Source organism: Lycium barbarum, chromosome 12, assembly GCF_019175385.1.
Source record: "Lycium barbarum isolate Lr01 chromosome 12, ASM1917538v2, whole genome shotgun sequence".
Lineage (NCBI taxonomy): Eukaryota > Viridiplantae > Streptophyta > Magnoliopsida > Solanales > Solanaceae > Lycium > Lycium barbarum.
The window spans coordinates 106,407,995-106,428,831 of record NC_083348.1 but is presented as its reverse complement, the minus strand read 5'-3'; the positions used below and the strand labels follow the sequence as shown (position 1 = coordinate 106,428,831).

The 20,837-nt window shown below is 39.1% G+C and overlaps 1 protein-coding gene across 4 annotated transcripts in view; it reads left to right on the top strand.

The window, feature by feature from the left end:
- The first annotated feature begins 13,333 nt into the window (after positions 1-13,333).
- The window catches only part of LOC132623038 (transportin MOS14), a 64,271-nt gene continuing 56,767 nt past the window's right edge, over positions 13,334-20,837 (top strand). For 3 of the 4 annotated variants that reach the window (XM_060337733.1, XM_060337734.1, XM_060337732.1), the window contains exons 1-6: positions 13,334-13,699; positions 17,103-17,201; positions 17,508-17,729; positions 17,862-17,981; positions 19,846-19,929; positions 20,060-20,119. In XM_060337733.1, the coding sequence (XP_060193716.1) occupies positions 13,484-13,699; positions 17,103-17,201; positions 17,508-17,729; positions 17,862-17,981; positions 19,846-19,929; positions 20,060-20,119 (801 nt within the window). In that variant the 5' untranslated portion in view covers positions 13,334-13,483. Of the gene's footprint in view, positions 13,700-17,102; positions 17,202-17,507; positions 17,730-17,861; positions 17,982-19,845; positions 19,930-20,059; positions 20,120-20,837 lie in introns of those variants that run through there. The other variant, XM_060337735.1, reaches the window with a different exon arrangement.

The window sequence follows — 20,837 nt, the reverse complement described above, 5'->3', positions numbered from 1 at the left end:
CAAGTGATAGAATAGTTGAACGGAAAGGTATGTAAGGCTAACCCTTTTTTTTTTTCATAAGGCATGGTTCCTTGGCCAAATATCTAATCTTCTATGAGCCTATAATGTTCTCCAAATGATGCTATCTTCAAAAGCTTCTAAGCTCATGAATCTCGATATGTTACGATTGTACTAAATTCCTCCTATGATGAGAATCCTTTAGGGATAGATGTAATGAACGACGATAGTAATGATGCTAAAGATGCTTATGAGCTTTTATGTATATGTGTCTATGTATGGCTATTATGAAACCCTGAGCTTATATGGCCGGATAATATATATATATATATATATATATATATATATATATATATATATATATTGCGCACGCACCACTGTAGTTAGGTACGGATAACCCTGAGCCCTGGTAGGGCCCAGGTATGTATACTCACCGAGCCTTGCCATGGACGGGTATGTGAAACACCGAACCTTCATGGTCTGGTATGCTATGTACATAATATGGATATGTATACGATATGAATATGAATATAAATACGAATATGCTATGAATACGAAAATGGATACGAAATGTAAATGAGTACGGATATGAATACGGATACGGATATGGATGTATGTACACAATCACGCATTAGAAATGGAAAGTCCCTATGAAAAACAAGTAAATGTTTATGACGATGGTTCTACTACCTCCCATTTTATGCTATTTCTTGTGTTGCTTATTATGCTTCTATAATGATGTTGATCATGCTTTACATACTCTGTACATTCTTTGTACTGACGTCCTTTTGTTTGTAGACGTTGCGTCATGCCCGCATGTGGCTAGGGAGACAGGCTTGATCCATAGCTTTATTACTCAGGGACTACATAACGGAGCTCCATTTCATTCGAAGCTACAACTTTTGGTATTTATTATTTTGTGTACATATTTATGGGCATGGCGGGGTCCTGTCCCGCCTATATGATATGACATACTCTCCTTAGAGGCTCGTAGACTTGTGTATATGGTTAGATGTATTTGGCCTTGTCGGCCTATATTTTGGATATCATTTTGTTAGCCTCGTCGGCTTATGTACATTGTTGTGGGCATAGTTGTCGATGATGATATAAATGAATTGTTGCCCAATAGAATTAGTATGAATAATGGATGGAAAGTATGATTTAGCTATGTGGCTCACCTAGATGTAAATGTGAAAGTATGACAAGAGGTGCTCGGGTGGGTTAGCACTGGGTGCCCGTCACGGCCCTCCGGTTGGGTCGTGACAAAAGTGGTATCAGAGCAGTTCTTTCCTAGGGTATGTCTATGAGTCGTGTCCAGTAGAGTCTTGGTTATGGGTGTGTAGCGCGCCACACTTATAAACAAGAGGCTACGGGCATTTTAGGAATGAATGACCTTCTTTCTTCATAAGATCGTGCGATAGAGCTATGATATAAGAACTTCCTTCTCCTTAATCGTGTGTTATGTATTTCGGAGATGCCTGTAAAGAGAAAGGCTACGGCCGCCCAAAAGGGCAAGGCAGTGGCAGAAAAGCGGGCTGAAAGAGCACCGCCAATGGTTGTAGAGGAAAGTGAATCCCAGAATGTGGCTCAATCTCAGTCCTCTCATTCAGTGCCTATTTCTGAGAAGCGTGAGGGAGCCTCAGCCCCAGTTCCAGCACCTCCGGCTCCTCCACCGGTTGCTTCAGGCCAAGATGTAAAAGAGGCCATTCATTTGCTTACTCAATTGGTTGCTGCCCCGACTCAACGGAAGGGTACAGGGCAAGGTGATAGGGTTGTTAGTGCAAGGGCTCGTGATTTTATTTGCTTGAACCCTCCGGAATTCTTTGGATCAAAGCCGGATGAGGACCCTCAGAATTTTATTGATGGGATGTTGAGGACACTTCGGTTGATACATGCTTCGGACACCAAATCGGTGGAGTTAGCAACCTATAGATTGAGGGATGTTGCGGATCATTGGTACACGGTTTGGATGGCTTCACGGGAAGCCAATGCGCCTCCCCCGGTATGGCAAGAATTTGTAGATGCCTTCCTCCGATATTATTTGCCTCCAGAGGTTCGGCGTGCTAGATTTGAGAAGTTCTTGAATTAGAGGCAAGGAAGCATGAGTGCTTTAGAGTATAGTCTCCGCTTCAATTCTTTGGCTAGGTATGCTTCGGCCATAGTAGCGGATATGGGTGACCGAGTGCACCAGTTTGTGAAAGGCCTAGGGCCACATTTGATGGATAGGTGCTTGACTGCGTCCCTTCAGGACAACATGGATATTTCACGCATTCAGGCACATGCTCAGAATTTGGAAAAAAGCCTACAACAACAAAGAAGTGAGTGTGAGCATGATAGAGGGTATAACAAAAGGGTTAGATCTTCGGGTCCGATGAGTGAGTATAAAGGCGGGCACAGATAGCGGTTTTCAAGGCATTCAGGTCATTCTATGACTAGTGCGCCTCCACAGTTTTCAGGCCAGAGATTTGATAGATCTACTCATTCCGGGCCGAGTCAGAGCTTTTCAGGATCTCGATTCAGGGGTGATTCGGGTCAGGCGAGACCACCCGTGCCACGATGTTCCCAGTGTGGGAAGTTACATTGGGGTCAGTGCCAATTGGGTTTAGAGGTTTGCTATTGATGTGGTCGACCAGGCCATATTATGCGTGATTGCCCCTCAGTTGGTGGTAGAGGTAGGACCCAACCTTCAGGGTCGGTAGCCGGATCTTCGTCATCTATACGCCCTATGGGGCTGGTTCACATGCGCCAGTCGGCCATGGTAGAGGCAGAGGGAGAGTCCCCAGTTCTAGCGGTCCTCAGCACCGTATTTATGCTTTGGCTGGACGCCAAGATATTGAGTCTTCTCCTGATGTGATCACAGGTACATTATCAGTATTTTCTCATGATGTATATCCTTTGATAGATCCGGGCTCCAAATTTTCATATGTTACTCCGTATATTGCGGGTCGGGTAAGAGTCAAACCGGAGTCGATCAAACCTTTTGAGGTGGCTACGCTCGTCGGCGAGTTGGTAATAGCTAGCCGAGTATATAAAAATTGCATAGTTGTGATTTGTGACCATCTTACTATGATTGACTTGCATGAGTTAAGAATGGTGGATTTTGATGTTATTATGGGCATGGATTGGTTGGCTTCTTGCTATGCCAATGTTAATTGTAGAATGAAAATGGTTCGCTTCCAATTTCCGGGAGAGCCAGTTCTAGAATGGAAAGGAAATACTGCGTCACCAAAAGGTAGGTTTATTTCCTATCTCAAGGCAAGGAAAATGATCACAAAGGGTTGCATTTATCATCTAGTTCGGGTTCAAGATGTAGAAGCTGAACCGCCGACTCTTCAGTCAGTTCCCGTAGTGGATGAGTTTCTGGATGTATTCCCGGAAGAGCTTCCAGGCCTTCCTCCGGAAAGAGAGATTGATTTTGCTATTGATGTGTTGCCAGACACCAAGCCTATATCTATTCCACCTTATAGAATGGCTCCCGCAGAGTTGAAAGAGATGAAGGAGCAATTGAAAGACTTGCTTGAGAAAGGCTTTATTAGGCCTAGTTCATCCCCGTGGGGAGCACCCGTATTGTTTGTCCGAAAGAAAGATGGCTCCTTGCAAATGTGCATTGACTATTAAGGTGACGATTAAGAATAAATATCCTCTTCCGAGGATTGATGACTTATTTGACCAATTACAAGGCGCCAAATGGTTTTCAAAGATAGATTTGAGATCCGAGTATCATCAAGTGAGAGTTAGGGAGAAAGATATCCCTAAGACAACTTTAAGAACAAGATATGGCCATTTTGAGTTCCGAGTAATGTCATTTGGGCTAACTAATGCACCGGCAGTGTTTATGAATTTGATGAACGATGTGTTCAGACCCTTCCTAGATTTATTTGTGATTGTATTCATAGACGATATCTTGGTGTATTCTAGATCCGAGGCAGAGCATGCGAATCATTTGCGTACTGTCCTTAGAGTTCTTCAAACTCGAGAGTTGTTTGCAAAATTTTCTAAGTGTGAGTTTTGGTTGAACTCAGTGACATTTTTAGGACACATTGTTTCAGCCGATGGTATTCGGGTAGATAGCCAAAAGATTGAGGCCGTGAAGACTTGGCCAAGGCCCACAACTCCTATGGAGGTTCGTAGCTTTCTGGGCTTAGTAGGTTATTACAGGAGATTTGTTGAAGGTTTTCTTTTATTTCTACGCTACTCACAAAGCTGACCCAGAAATCAGCAAAGTTTTAATGGACAGATGCTTGTGAACGTAGTTTCCAAGAGCTAAACGATAGATTGACTTCTGCCCCCGTCCTGACACTTCCAGAGGGATTGAAGGTTATGTTGCTTATTGTGATGCTTCAAGCATTGGGCTAGGTTGTGTGTTGATGCAACATGGTAAGGTGATTGCGTATGCTTCAAGGAAATTACGGAAACATGAGAAAAATTATCCAACCCATGACCTTGAATTGACTGCAGTGATTCATGCATTAAAGATGTGGAGACATTATTTATATGGTGTCCATGTGGATATTTATACAGATCATAAGAGCCTTCAGTATATCTTCAAGCAAAAAGAGTTGAATTTGCGGCAACGATGATGGTTGGAATTGCTAAAAGATTATGATGTTGATATCCTATATCACCCCGAAAAGGCAAATATTGTGGCTGACGCTCTTAGCCGTAGATCTATGGGAAGTTTGTGTGATGAACGACCAGGGAAAAGAGAAATGGCTCGTGAGCTCCAGCGGTTGGCTAGCCTAGGAGTTCGAGTAGTGGACTCAGGTAGCAGGGGAACTACCATTCAGAATTCAGCAGTCTCGTTGCAAGTAGTGGAGGTGAAAGAGCGACAATACGAAGATCCCATGCTAATGCATTACAGAGATACACTCCCTCAGAAGGAGAAGTCATCATTTGAGATTGCAGGAGAGGGAGCTCTCCGATGCCGAGGCAGATTATGTGTTCCTGATGTGGCAGGATTACGCCACCAAATATTGAGAGAAGCCCATTGCTCCCGTTATTCTTTCCACCCCGGAGCAACGAAAATGTACAATGATCTTAAATCTATATATTGGTGGAATGGGATGAAGAAAGATATAGCGGAATTCGTAGCTCAATGTCCCAACTGTCAACAAGTGAAAATCGAGCACCAAAAGCCGGGCAGATTGTTGCAAGCTATAGAAATTCCAACTTGGAAGTGGGAAGTAGTTAACATGGACTTCATTACAGGCTTACCCCGTTCTCGATGTAAGTATGACTCTATATGGGTGATTGTGGATAGGCTCACGAAGTCAGCTCATTTCTTACCAGTCAGAACTACATATGTGGCAGAAGATTATGCAAAGCTTTATGTTAAAGAGATAGTGCGAGTTCACAGTGTTCCAGTATCTATTATCTTTGATAGAGGAACTCAGTTTACAGCTAATTTTTGGAAGTCTTTGCAAGAAGGTTTAGGGACTCAAGTGAGCCTTAGCACGACATTTCACCCACAGACTGATGGGCAAGCTGAACGTACCATTCAAACCCTTGAGAATATGCTACGGGCATGTATGATGGATTTTGGAGATAATTGGGATGATCATTTACCACTTATTGAATTTGCTTATAACAATAGTTATCATTCTAGCATCCAAATGGCACCGTATGAAGCTTTATATGGGCGAAAGTGTAGATCCCCAATTGGGTGGTTTGAAGCAGGAGAGACTAAATTGATAGGGCAAGACTGGGTCTAGCAAGCCATAGAAAAAGTTAAGCTCATACAAGGTCGACTATTAGCAGCCCAAAGTCGTCAAAATTCCTATGCGGATAATCGTCGAAGGGACTTAGAGTTCCAAGTTAAAGATTGGGTATTCTTAAAGGTGTCGCCGATGAAGGGCGTTATGAGATTTGGTAAAAAGGAGAAGTTAAGTCCCCGATACATTGGGCCTTATGAGATCGTGCGCAAGGTAGGCAAAGTGGCTTACGAATTAGATCTACCTCCTGATTTGGAGTCAGTTCACCCAGTTTTCCATGTCTCGATGCTTCGCAAATGTGTTGGAGATCCTACTAGGATCGTGCTAGTAAATGATGTTCAAGTGACAGAAAAGTTGACTTATGAAGAGGTACCCATTGTCATATTAGATAGGCAAGTACGGAGGCTTAGAAACAAAGAAGTGGCCTCAGTTAAGGTTTTGTGGAGAAACAATAACTGAGAAGAGATGACATGGGAAATGGAATAAATTATGAAATCTAAGTACCCGCACTTATTTCAGCCCCCGGAAGAGATCCAAGATGAAACATCAAGATCATCAGGTATGTATGTTTTCCTTTCTATGCATTTGAGTCGAGATCCCTGTGAGGCGTTGTTATTATGGGCTGTTGTGACAGGATGGTAGTGTCATATTACAGGAGAAACTCTGGCGAAATTTTTATAGAATCCCCGAGGACTTAACATTCGAGGACGAATGTTTTTAAGGGGGGAAAAATGTTACACCTCGGAAAATTTTCCGCTAATGCACAGTGAATAGACTAACGAAGGGCACGAAGCATACGATATTTCAATAAGTAAGGAATGACATTTGATGACCCTAATTAATATTTCAAAGATATTCGAGGTAAGAGGAGAATGTTTGCCAAGAGAAGGCAAGGCATACGATACGTATCGGAAAGGATTTACGAGTAACAAGTTAATGATGATTTAATGATGCTTTGGAGAAGAGTTATAATGCCCCTTAGATTGTTAATGAGGTGATAAACAAGTGTTAAGAAGGTTCCATAAGGATTGGAGATCAAACGAGTCGACGAGAATGAGTTCGGAAGAACTGGGCATTATACGGCCCAACATACTGGCCGTATAAATTATACTGGCTGTATGTTTGGCCGTATAATCAGCCCATATGGTCAGCCTCACTGGACCAAATCTACGGCCAGACATACGGTCAGTGAAATTTATACGGACCGTATGTTGGTTTGTAGATTTGGAGCGGGACAGATTTGAGTATTATTAATAAGGGGTCCAAGTTATTTCATTTCATTTCCCCTTCACTCCCCTTCTCTCTAGAACATTTCTCCACACTTATCCCACAAGAATTCAAGGGATATTAGTGATCAACTTCATCAAACCAAGAGAATCAAGTGTAAGAAACCCATTAAAGTTCATCCAAGACAAGAAATCCAAGTGGAGGTGGAACTAGGGTTTTGTTCAAGTGAAGTGTTTCCACCCAAGGTTAATTCCTACACCATCTAAGGTAAGTTTTATGGTATTTCCATGTTGTTTAAGGTATTGAAAGGTTGAAAGACTTGGATTGTAGAAGGAAATAGAAAATGGGTCATGAATGTGGGAATAGTGTCATTTTTTTAGTAATAGCTTGGATTGAGTCATGATTCTTGATATGTTGTGATTATGGTTATGTTATAAATGATTTTAAGAACATGGGATAGACATTGTATATGAATGAACGTAATAATGTGCTATGACTATGGAAATGGATGATTTGAAGTGAATGGAGGAATATGGGTAATGCAGGTGAATAAACTATTGTTATGATGTTGTGAATGTTATTATATATGTTTGGGAGTTCATATATGATATGATATGGAGGAAGTCGTATAAATAAAGGAGATGCTGCCCAATTTTCTCTAGCTTTGGTCATGTATGCAAAGCTATCGATTTTCTAATGATAGTATAACTCTAATGAAGGTAGAAACGTGAGCATTGAAGGAGAACGTGCAAGTGATAGAATAGTTGAACGGAAAGGTATGTAAGGCTAACCCTTTTTTTTTTTCATAAGGCATGGTTCCTTGGCCTAATCTTCTATGAGCCTATGATGTCCTCAAAATGATGTTATCTTCAAAAGCTTCTAAGCTCATGAATCTCGATATGTTACGATTGTACTAAATTCCTCCTATGATGAGAATCCTTTAGGGATAGATGTAATGAACGACGATAGTAATGATGCTAAATATGCTTATGAGCTTTTATGTATATGTGTCTATGTATGGCTATTATGAAACCCTGAGCTTATATGGCCGGATAGAATATATATATATATATATATATTGCGCACGCACCACTGCAGTTAGGTACGGATAACCCTGAGCCCTGGTAGGGCCAGGTATGTATACTCACCGAGCCTTGCCATGGCTGGGTATGTGAAACACCGAACCTTCATGGTCTGGTATGCTATGTACATGACATGGATTTGTATACGATATGAATATGAATATAAATACGAATATGCTATGAATACGAAAATGGATACGAAATGTAAATGAGTACGGATATGAATACGGATACGGATATGGATGTATGTACACAATCATGCATTAGAAATGGAAAGTCCCTATGAAAAGCAAGTAAATGTTTATGACGATGGTTCTCCTACCTCCCATCTTATGCTATTTCTTGTGTTGCTTATTACGCTTGATCCATAGCTTTATTACTCAGGGACTACATAGCGGAGCTCCATTTCATTCGGAGCTACAACTTTTGGTATTTATTCTTTTGTGTACACATTTATGGGCATGGCGGGATCCTGTCCCGCCTATATGATATGACATACTCTCCTTAGAGGCTCGTTGACATGTGTATATGGTTAGATGTATTTGGCCTTGTCGGCCTATATTTTGGATATCATTTTGTTAGCCTCGTCGGCTTATGTACATTGTTGTGGGCATAGTTGTCGATGATGATATAAATGAATTGTTTCCCAATGGAATTAGTATGAATAATGGATGAAAAGTATGATTTAACTATGTGGCTCACCTAGATGTAAATGTGAAAGTATGATAAGAGGTGCCCGGGTGGGTTAGCACTGGGTGCCCGTCGCGGCCCTCCGGTTGGGTCGTGATACCTCCTCTCCTTATCCTCCCACGTCAAAGTAAGATCTCTCTAACGATTCCTAAGTAATTTTAACATTAATTCATGATTAGTGACTTGATTCTTCAACCAAAACATAGGATTTCCAAGGTAAATCTTTCTTAAGTGACTCAACGCTAGAGTTTTGGTGTTATTCGTCGGAGAAGCAGTTTAGTTCCTTGGATTGGAGCAATTACAGGTATGTAGGGTTTCTATGTACGTGTGGGAACATTATTGTTCTTTCCCACGCCACGTTCTTCCATGATTATGCAAAGTTCACCCAAAACTAGGGTTCCAAACATGTTTATGATAACTAAGCTCATGTACCATGATATACCATGTTTGTATTGATAATTCGTTATTGTATTCTTGATATTCCATTTTAGTTATTGAGAATCTGTCTGTAATCTATGAAAGCCCGTACTTTGCATTCCATGGGTTCTTACATGCAAGATATGAACTATTATGCTTATTTTCATGAAAATCCTACATAACTCCATGTTTTCATACAAGTATATTATGTAATTATATATTCATGTAATATTATACTTACAATTCATGTCTATAACTCGTGTTTAAGAAAACCATGGGCTCAGATGCCACCTATTTTCATGTTCATGTTTTTTAGAGTTGCACAGATTACTGAGAAGGCTCAGATAGCCTGAAACTACGCTTGCCACGGTAGGATAAGGATCGCTCCGCCCAGTTAGGACGACACCTTTATGTGTACCCATTGCGGGTTATTGGATCCATTCGTGTTCATGTCTTGTACCCCAGTAAGGTACATGATGGCTTAGCTGATCGGGTAGAGATCAGATGCCACGTGCTTACGTGGTGGTTACATGTCGGTTACACTAAGGCTCTCCCACTTAAAATATTTTACTCATGATATATATACACACACACATACACACTCATGTCAGATGATACTCATGTTCATGTTTATCTTACAGATACAATTTCAGTTTCAATTCTATTATTTCCAAGTGTCATGCTTATTTCATTAAGTTGCTTTACATACCAGTACAATTCAAATGTACTGACGTCCCCTTTTATTTTCCTAGGAGCCTGCATTTCACAATGCAGATTTACAAGACGATGAATCAGCTCGTTAGGACACTGCTTGTATCAGTTTTTTGGTAATCTCATTCGGGGTTTAGTCAGTATTTATATTTCATGTTAGTTTTGCAGTTAAGTATGCCGTGGGCCTTGTCTCGGTGAACAGTTTAGTAGTCAGACTCATGTCAAAGGTTTCATAGACTAGTCAGTTATGTTATGTCAGATGTTCAGAATCGTATAGCCAGTATTGGCTCAGCATTTATTATATTTTCATATTATTTCTGCATCATGTTTAAACAGTATTTTCATTAGTATTATGGTAACTCATGTTATTCAGACTGTCCATGTTTTAAAGTTATATTATGCATTCAATACATGCCCCATGTTGATTTAGCAAGCCATGTGGTTCGCTCGGTCGTATGCAGTCAGGCACCGAGTGCCGTGTTACGCCCAGGCCATGGTTCGGGGCATGACATAGGTTGTATGTTGAGTTGCGGTCCATACGTGAAATCTATGGTCCGCATGTGGAGCTCGTATGTTGCTTCATGAGATTCCCCTTTTAATAGATCATTCTACGGCTGGAGTTGCGGCCCGTATGTGGTATCTATGGCCCGCATATGGTACCGTATGTTCATTCCCAACTTTCAGCCATTTTTTGCTTCTCTCTGAATCTTCATCTGCGAAACGACAGACGGACCGCATATAGGTTCTGCGGCTTGTATGTGGAGCCGTCTATTGGTCCTTCAGCACTTCATTCTCAGCTGCCATCTGACTTGCGATCAACAAGTTACTTTTGTGGCCCGTATGTCACCGGAATCAGGACACTTTGCACAATCTTCTCTTCTCTTCTCTTCTCCTCTTTGAATTAATTTGTCAACTATAAATACTAGTTACTTTTCCCTATTTCCCTACCGTCTATTTCTCCTTTATCTCCCCTATTTCTCATTGGAATAACAAGGTTGTTAATAGGATAAATACAAGTTAATATTTTTTTCACATAACTTAAAACGCTTTCATAATAAAAAATTTAAAAGTTTTCCCTTTAAATAATCCCAGTATTAGAGTGTGTCTTGATACTTGTTATACTTCATAATTTGATGCTTACAAGCACTTTTTGAAAATATTGACAAAAGATATTATGCTTATCAAATACTAAAACAGAACTTCTCAAATGAATTGGCCGCACAGAAACTGTTTTTCTCCTGAAGCACTTTAATTTTTTTTTTTTTACAAAAACACTTCTCAAAATAACCAGTTTTGGCAGTTTGACCAAACATGCTCTAAGTTTTTCTATTAATTAGTACAACAATATCATGTAATTATTTTACATTGTTTTTTTTTATACATTGTGAATTAAACAAAACACTATCTTATACTATAATGTAGAAAAATGGTATATAGAAATATAGATTGGCCTCACAACTAGGGGTGTTCATGGTTTGGTTTGGGTCGATAATATACAACTAAGGGTGTTCATGGTTCAGTTTGTTGTAATCGGTTTTGGTTCGGTTGTTCGATTTTAACCATATATAAATATATACTCTTTCCTTATTTTTCTACTATTATTTCTTAACAATAAAGTGACAAAATTGTTATTGGGTAAATGTAACATCAACATATATCCAGAACAAGTCAAATGTATTTAACTATGCAGTTTTTTAATTAGTATTGAAAGCTTCCAATATTTTCATTGAGTATATGATACGATACCAAGGGGGACAAGTCATTCAGACCTTTCACTCGTAGTCAAGCCAAGGGGTTCCAACTTCCAAGCCTTGCAAGCTGTGTTCATGCAAAGAGGGACTTTGGAGGCTCTTGAGGATCAACACGCAAGGATATACCACGTTTGGAAGGTCGCTTGGAGTGAAGCCGAAGGCGGGTTTAAGGCACAAATTGTGGCTAGATCGCAGATAGAAGAGCCATTTTAGCCACTTTGGCTATATTGCAAAGAACACTTTTGGGCCTTAGTTGTAATAAAAGCCAAAACTATATATAGTGGCTCCTAGTCTCTAGAATGACTAGCTTGAATATTGATGAGAATTCTATCTCTTAGAATATAAACTTAGAGCCTGTTTGGATGGGCTTATGCCTATAAGCTGCAAACAGCTTATAAGCTAAAAAAAATAAGTTGGGGTAGTCTAACTTATTTTTTTTGGCTTATAAGCTGTTTTCAGCTTATAAGCTGCTTTAGATAAGCTAAGTCAAATGGGCCCAATTATTTTTTTGACCTTATTTTAAGCACAAAATGACTTTAAGCTGGCCAGCCAAACACTCAAAAAAACTAAAAACAGCTTATAAGCAACTTATAAGCCAATCCAAACGGGCTCTTAGTCATAGTGAGTAGCTTTTAGTTGTGTGATTCTATAGTTGCATATTGAAACTTGTCCTTGATTTCACTTGAGATTACTCATTTGTTGATTCATTTGTGTTTCTCTTTGTTGATTTCAAATAGTATAGACGCTGTTGAATGAATCTATTGGAGGGTTTGGTAAACAATCCAAGTTTGCCTTTAGTTTCATTATCAATTATGTCTTGCTTTTATCCTTCAATTTCTTGTTGAATTCCTTAGAGTTTCTCTTTAGGAATCCTAACAGCTAGAATACTCAAAAGCTAAAGATTCATGAAACTTTATCTTCATTATGGCATAAGAGAGATTGGCTAAAACTTCGTGAATTTCATGAATATTTCGATCAATTTTAAGAAGCTACAGATAAATTAGACCCAAAAATAAACTTGCAGATGAAATTTGCATTGGTTCAAGAATATTACAACAACCACTGTTGCAAATAAGTCAAATCTACCTGAAGAAAAAATAAAACAGCCATGGCTCCTTAGACTCTCAAGAAAATTCAAATCAAATTATAGAAGGTAAAAGAAATAAAAGATGCAGAAGCTTGGAGATAAACCAAATAAACTTGCATGCGTTTAATCAATCCAGAACTACAAACCAAAATAAAAGTTCCAACATCAACCGAAGTACAAATAATTCTGTCCATTAAAGTAAACTTACATATAAACTTAAACACCAACCAGAAAATCCAATCCAGAACATGATAACAACAACAACTTAAATATTATTTACAATAAGTTCTTGACGAAAACATATATAAGATATTTAAACTTATTCATAAAATTAATATATTATGTATATGTATGATTGCAAAAATTGTGTATATAATATATCGTTTGGTTCGATTTTTTATTCGTTTTTTTAAACTAAAATCAAAACCAAGCCAAATGTTGTTGGTTTTTAACAATTTAAAACCAAATCAAATCAAACCCAAAAAGATTCAATTTATTTAATATGTTAGTTCGATTTTCGATTTGGATTGATTTTTTATCAAACCATAAACACCCATACTCACAACCTAAACCGTAATACTCCCCCTGTTTCAATTTATTTTCCTTAGTTTAACTGGACACAACATTTTAAAATATCTATTAAAATACTGTGTGATCATGGATTTTTTTAAAATTAGGTGGGGGTGGGGCACAGACGCAGCCGAATAGCGCAATACTTTTTCCACTCGAGGGCTTGTGACCTATCGCCGTTGGTTTTTGATGATGATTGAGTCACGTCCGTTGCTTTGTTAGAGCTGGAGAGGAAGACAAATGGAACTGCAAATGAAGGTCGCGCAAGCTGTTCACGTGCTAAATCACGATAGCCAATCGTGCAACCGTGTTGCTGCTAATCAATGGCTCGTACAGTTTCAACAGACCGATGCTGCTTGGGAAGTCGCCACGTCCATCCTCACATCCAATTATCACCACCAATTTGTTTCTGACTTTGAAGTCGAATTCTTTGCTGCTCAGATTCTCAAGCGAAAGGTCCAATACACCCCCCCCCCCCTTCACTTTCTATTTTTCCCTATGAAAAGACTGGAATGCTAGGGAAGTGAATTGTATGTAATTTTTGGTACAATCTCTATGCTTCATTTGTACAACCTTACCATTCTTTCTTTTTATAAGGTAATGATTTCATTAAAAAGCGGGCAAAAGAGAGGTATACCAAAAGATTGAAAAACTACAAGGTTCTCTAGCAAAGAAACCAACTCATCTATACAAACCGGGACCTCATGGCTGCACCCAAAATAAATAATGGATAAGAAGCTACTCCTCAATTGTACAAAATTCATCTGACCATGGGCAATTAGATTGGATATTCTGATCATAGTCTATCAGATAGACATTCTATTTCTTGATACTGTGTGATGATGGAGGAAACCTAAATTCTTGGAGAAGTAGAAAAACAAAGTGTTATTGCTCTGTAGAATGCAGGACATCGAGCTATGACCTTTGTAACCTGTGAGCTTATCTGGTTAAAACAAGTTCTCCTAGAGTTAATGTGCGTTGAAGTTAAATAGTTGAAGGTGGTATGTGACCATCAAGCTTCCCTATACATAGCAACGAATGCAGTTTTTTATTCTTTTTTTGATAAAGTAATACAAATGCAGTTTTTCATGGAAGGATAAACCATATGGAGGTGTATTGCCATTTATTAGGCAGATATTGAGTTCAGATACATTGCCAGAAATTTTACAAACTCAAATGGCCAACTAGCAGATGTTCTTGTCAAATCCCTTTGAGGGGCTCAAATTGAATACATTTATAACAAACTTGTGGACACTGCAACTTTAGGGTTAGCATTGAGATTTCAACAAGATTTACATTAATTAGGGTCGATTTGATTTGATTAGGCATGGCTTGATTTGATAGATTAGATGAAAATCTTGCCTGGAGTCAGTAATTTAACAAAGTTGTACACACTCACAATTACTAGAAATTTCCAAGCTCAACGATGATTCCGTTGTACAAGAACAAGCGTGATATCCAGAACTGCAACGGATATAGGGGTATCAAGTTGCTCAGCCACACTATGAAAGTTTGGGAGAGAGTGGTGGAAGCGAGGGTGAGGAGGAGTGTGTCTATTTCAGAGAATGAGTTCGGATTCATGTCGGGGGTGATCGACTACAGAAGCCATTCACCTTGTTAGGAGGTTGGTGGATAGTATAGGGAGAGGAAGAGGAACTTGCATATGGTGTTCATAGACCGTAGAGTAAGCTTACTACAAAGTCCCAATGGAGGTTCTTCGGAGATGTTTGGAGGCTAGATGTATTCCTGTAGCTTACACTAGGGTGATTAAGGACATGTATGATGGTGCTAAGACCCGGTCAGGACCGTGGGAGGTGACTCGGAACGCTTTTTAGTCATGACGGAGTTGCACCACGGATCCGCTCTTAGCCCGTTTTTATTTGCTTTAGCGATGGATATACTAACGCGACACATCTGAAGGGAGGTGCCATGGTGTATGTTATTTGCGGATGACATAGTTCTGATGGACGAGATGCGAGACGGCGTTAATGCGAAGATGGGGGATTGGAGACAGACCTCAAAAGGTTTAAGCTGAACAGGACTAAAATTGAAAAGTAAACGTGGAAATGATGCTTGACACCCAGGTCATCCCCAGGAGAGGAAGTTTCAAGTACTTGACCATAGGTCAGTAATCCAAGGTAATGGAGAGATTGACGAGGCTCACATCTGGTGTTCTGTGTGATAAGAATGTACCGCCGAAACTTACAGGTAAGTTTTACTGAGTGGTGGTTAGACCGACTATGTTATATGGGGTCGAGTAATGGCCAGTCAAGAACTCCCATGTCTAGAAAATGAGAGTGTTAGAGATGAGGATGTTGAGATGGATGTGTGGGCATACCAGAAAGATACGATTAGGAATGTAGATATTCGGGCCAAAGTGGGAGCGGCCCATGTGGAGGATAAGACGCGGGAAGTGAGGTTAAGATGATCCGGGCATGTGAAGATGAGATGTGCAGATGCCCCGATAAGGAGGTGTAAGAGGTTGGTCATAGCGGGCTTGAGGAGGGGCAGAAGTAGGCCTAAGAAGTATTGGGATGAGGTGATTAGGTAGGACATAACACAACTTTAGCTCACCGAGGACAACGCCCTTGATAAAAGGGCGTGGAGGTCAAGAATTAGGGTAGAAGGTTAGTAGGTAGTCGAGCGTTTTTCTTTTCCATTCCTGTTATATTAGTCTTATTCTTGCATTTTCGCATTCGTAGATTTCTATTACTACTTGTTGTTTCTTTAGCGTCGATTGTTATATTCTTAGTTTTTTAGACTATTATCTTGCTGTTGTTTATGCTTGTTGCTGCGCCTTCCTTTTTCACCTTTCTTTGAGCCGAGAGTCTATCAGAAACAATTTTTCTAGCTTCTCAAGGTAGGGGTAAGGTCTGCGTACACTTTACCCTCCCCAGACCCCATTTGTGGGATCATATTGGGTTATTGTTGTTGTTGTTCCAAGCTCGAGAGAATAATCAAGCTTTTATTCTCTTCAAGTTTTTGGTTGCAATTTTAAAGGAACAATTATGAAAAATAATCACAAAATAATAATAATAAAAAATCTAAATTAAATAGGAGATTTGGGTAAAAAGATTATTCAATTTGTCAAAAACAAAGAAAATCTGAAAATGTAAATGAGGAGATAAGTATGGTGGGTGTGAGGGAACCGGAACACTATGGTGGGGGAAGACTTAACCCACACTTCTAACCCTAGTTTCCAAATTTAGATTGCATAATATGAGTAGAACTGTATAGTTATCCTATGGATCTCTGACTTGCTATAAGTGATATCAGTACATTATCCATAAGCTGCTCCCATTGTTTCTTCTTTGTCATTTAGCGTTTTTCTTATTAGGGTCATTGTTATGTTGGTTGGTTAACAATAGCATCTTAATTATCACAATTCAATAATACCTGATCATTTCTTTTGATAAGGTAAATACTTTTATTAACAATTTGGGGGAAACCCTGTATACAAAGCCGTATACCCAAAAAAGAGAACCTACATCAAAATATGGTTCTCAACAAAAGAAACCCAATTTTCTATACAAATAGGGATCTCATGGGTACACCAAAAGGAAACTAAAATCAACAAACTACTTTGCAACTTTACAAATTGTTGTTCGACCCCTTGAAACGCTCTCCTATCTCTCTCTTTCCAAATAACCCACATAATTGCTAAAGGGGCAACATTCCATGGCCTTGGACTTCTCTTCCCCATCCTGTAAGCCCAGCTATGCAGTGCCTCAGGACCTGATCATACTTTCATTAAGTTGTACTGTGCTGGATTTAGGAAAGGAAAAAGCATGTCTCTTAATTCTACTTTTGTGGTTGCTCATATCTTATTGATAGTGTGAGGATATTGTATAACTTACAGATACAAAATGAAGGAAGCTACCTGCAAATGGGAGCAAAGGATGCTCTGCTAAATGCTCTTCTATTGGCTGCTAAGAGATTTAGTTTAGGCCCTCCACAGGTGATTCAGCATTCTGCTTGCACAAAATGTAACGTTAAAAATATTGCTTCCTCTGTCCCAATTCATATGGCACACTTTCCTTTTTAGTCTGTCCAAAAAAGAATGTCACCTTTCTATATTTAGAAACAATTTAACTTTATGAGATGATTTACAGCCACACAAATATCTAAGGCTTGTTTTGAACCACAATTTTCAAAAGTCTTCCTTTCTTTCTTAAGCTCCATGCCTAGTCAAATGGTGCCACATAAATGGGACGGAGGGAGTACTTATTTATTTTGGCTGAGATGTTTATTTTGTTGGAAACAGCTGTTGACTCAAATTTGTCTTGCTCTCTCTGCACTCATGCTTCATGCTGTAGAGCATGGAAAACCAATTGAGAAGCTCTTTTGCAGTCTCCAAAGTTTGGAAAACCATGATGAAGGCAACGTCGCTGTCTTGGAAATGCTGACAGTCCTTCCAGAAGTTGTGGAGGATCAGAATACTGATTACAGAACTAGTTCGGCTCAGCGACGCGAGTATGGTCGAGAGGTTTAGAACTTCTTTGTGATTGTTTTAGAGCTGCACTTTTTTTTTTTTTTGGAAAAGTTGATGCTTTAGAATGAATTGCTGCACTTTATCTAGCTTCTATATCTTACGTGTATATTTTTCTGTAAGGAGCAGCTTCTCTCGCATACTTCAGTGGTTCTTGAGTTCCTTCATCGTCAGAGTGATATGAGTTTTGACAGTAGCATTCAACTCCAGGGCAGGCACAGGAAAATTTTGCGTTGTTTGTTAAGTTGGGTAAGTTCATCTTGACTGAATACATTAACCAGGTCTTTTGGTGGTCAATCGATATAGGACAGACTGTTTCAAAGGAAAACGTTAAAATAGGAGGACTGATATAATGCTACTAATAATATGATGATAAACACTGGCATTTGGCTCTATTAATCAATAGTTGTCATCAACTCTTTATCGGCAACTAGATTCTGCAAATCTTATTTTTTCTTGAGTATTTTTTTTTTTCACTTTAAAAGGTATTGGAGTCACATTTATCCGATTAGAGGCATAAAAAATCTACTTATCCCGCCTTGCACTGACCAAGATTCGTGTGTATATGTTGCTCAGACTCGGTGTCGAGTGTCGGATACGGGTACGGATCTAGAGGTCAGATTCGGCATAATCTAAATTTTAAGATTCGGGGGTACGGATCCAGGTGCGGATACGGGTGCGGGGATTCGGCTAAAATGATTCAAATTTTAAGAAAAATAACTAAATCTATGCCTAGAAATAAAAAACAAAAATAATTTTTTATAGTTATGTTTCATTTATAATTAAATATTAATTTTTAATTAACTTGAAACTCTTCTAGATACAATAAGTGTCTACTCTTCAAGAGCTCGTCGTTTCTTCCAATTTGGCCTCAAATTTTTTCTCAGATTGGTCCATGGATTTGGTCAAAGTATCCAATGTTGTTTGACCAGATCCGACACGAATCCGGTGTCGGTGTCGTGTCGTGTCGGACACGGGTGCGGCAGCAAAAGTGAAGGGTCCGAGCAACATACTGTAGTCTGTATAATGGTGTGGAGAAACCCAGTATTCTAGATTCCGTGCAAAAGGGAACTCTCACAACTATATAAAACCTGGTCGTCTCCCTATGTATATAGTATACCTGGTGCAGATAAATCCTGGCCTGAGCAGGGTCTTTCAGTTCATTGAACTACTGGATCACCAAGAGGGTTATCACATTCTGACCGAATCGCAGTACTGGTTTGCCGTCTTTGGTTTGATGGTCATGCTTACTCTTATGCCTGTTCTGAGTTATTTTGACCTCATAAGAAGACTTCTATTAACTTTTGACATAATTTTTTTTCTTCTACAATAATGGGGAAACTTCTTGGAGTTACAAAATTCTGTGGGTGTCCAATATTAGCTTTTTGTATTGGAATGTCTGAGACTGAGGCCACCCAGAGTCTTTATGGTATGAGCTAAAGGATTTTTTTGTTGATTGCTGCCCTCTGATATGCAAAGGTATTTAAGTGGACTTCTTTTTCCTTTACATAGAGGGTATCATCTTGTCTTACTTCTGTTTGTTGGCAACATAATTGTTGTTGATAATAAAATAGGAAAAGAAAGAGAATTTGGAGGAAATTACATCGAGCGGTGGTCCTGCAAAGAGTCCGGGAAATCAAAGTGAAACAATCCGTGTACCAGCAACTAAGTACTGTTTGAAATGAAAAGAGAATTGACTATTCATGAAAAAAAGAAATAACTACTCTTGAAATGAAGAATTATGTACTATCGTTGCTAAGCTGTTATTAATCCAACTCTGATGGGTTTTGACATTTAAGAATGTTTTGCATCGTGCAAGTAGGAACATAATATTTTGCAACCCACTGAAGGCCCTAAATTCTTTAATTTCTTATAAAGCTCAACCATCCATGATTAAAGTAAGTACATACTTTCAACTATTTCACGAGTATCTACTTCTATTTGTTAACTCTGAAGTAAACTAGATTATTTACAAAATCTAACTTTGTCCTGAATGGAAAATATGCTTTATTTAATTCTTATTTGCATCTTGTCATTGAGTGGGAGTGGTGCCAGAATTAGGTACAGAGTTATTTCTTGTATTTCTCTTAAATGTCTCTGCTACCTACCTCAGGTTCGAGCTGGTTGTTTCTCGGAGATTCCACCTAGCTCTTTGGCTGGACATCCACTTTTGAGTTTCGTTTTCAATTCTTTACAGGTAATATGTATTGCTAAATATATAAAAATAAAAAAAACCTAACATTCATTGGTAATATTCTAATGATGTCTCAGGTTGCTTCAAGTTCAGAAGTTATTAATACGCAGTTACCTACTCAAATGGTTAACAGGTTTCGTCTTCATTCGATCTAGCCATTGAAGTTCTCACTGAACTTGTGAGTCGACATCAGGTAAAAGATTCATTTTCTTGTATAGCGAATTATGTGAAGTGGTTTCTTTATTTATATGAAGAAAACCCTAGTCTGGCTCTGACCACGTTAAAAAATCTGAGCATCCAACCCAAAACCTTAAAACTATAGGTGAAGTGACCGAAGTCTTTACAACTCTTATAACTCATCCTAGACGTATATAAGCTAACACCCTCACATTGTGATCCAATTTCGAGGTTCACATGCAAATGTAGTCGCAAGTTCACTATTTTGAGGATAGCGTAGCCAAAAGATGGCCTCATACGCGGTTAAGGAAACAGACCTTAAGCCTAGTTTGACTGCCAAGTGGTGAGGATTGTCCAAGACAATGTAAGGATACCTTAGCTACACTTAATTGACATTCTAATACCCACCCGCTAAGGTTGGACATTTAGAACGTGTTAACTTATATAGTTGTTTCATGTGGATTGTGTAAGGGTTTTTCTGATAAGTAATTGTAGAGATTGTATTGATGTAAGCAATTACATTCAAAGAGAATCATACTTTACAGATAGTGTAAAGAGCTAAGAAATCTATCAAGGCGATGAGCTTTAAAACATTGGCCGTGGCCAAGTTACACCAAAACTAAAGCAAAAAATTAAATTTGGGTTTAAGATTAATGATATTGTCTTTCTTACCTTCGAAGATTCTTGCATTTCTCACCCTCCAAATGATCCACCAAATAGTTGCAGGTATGGTG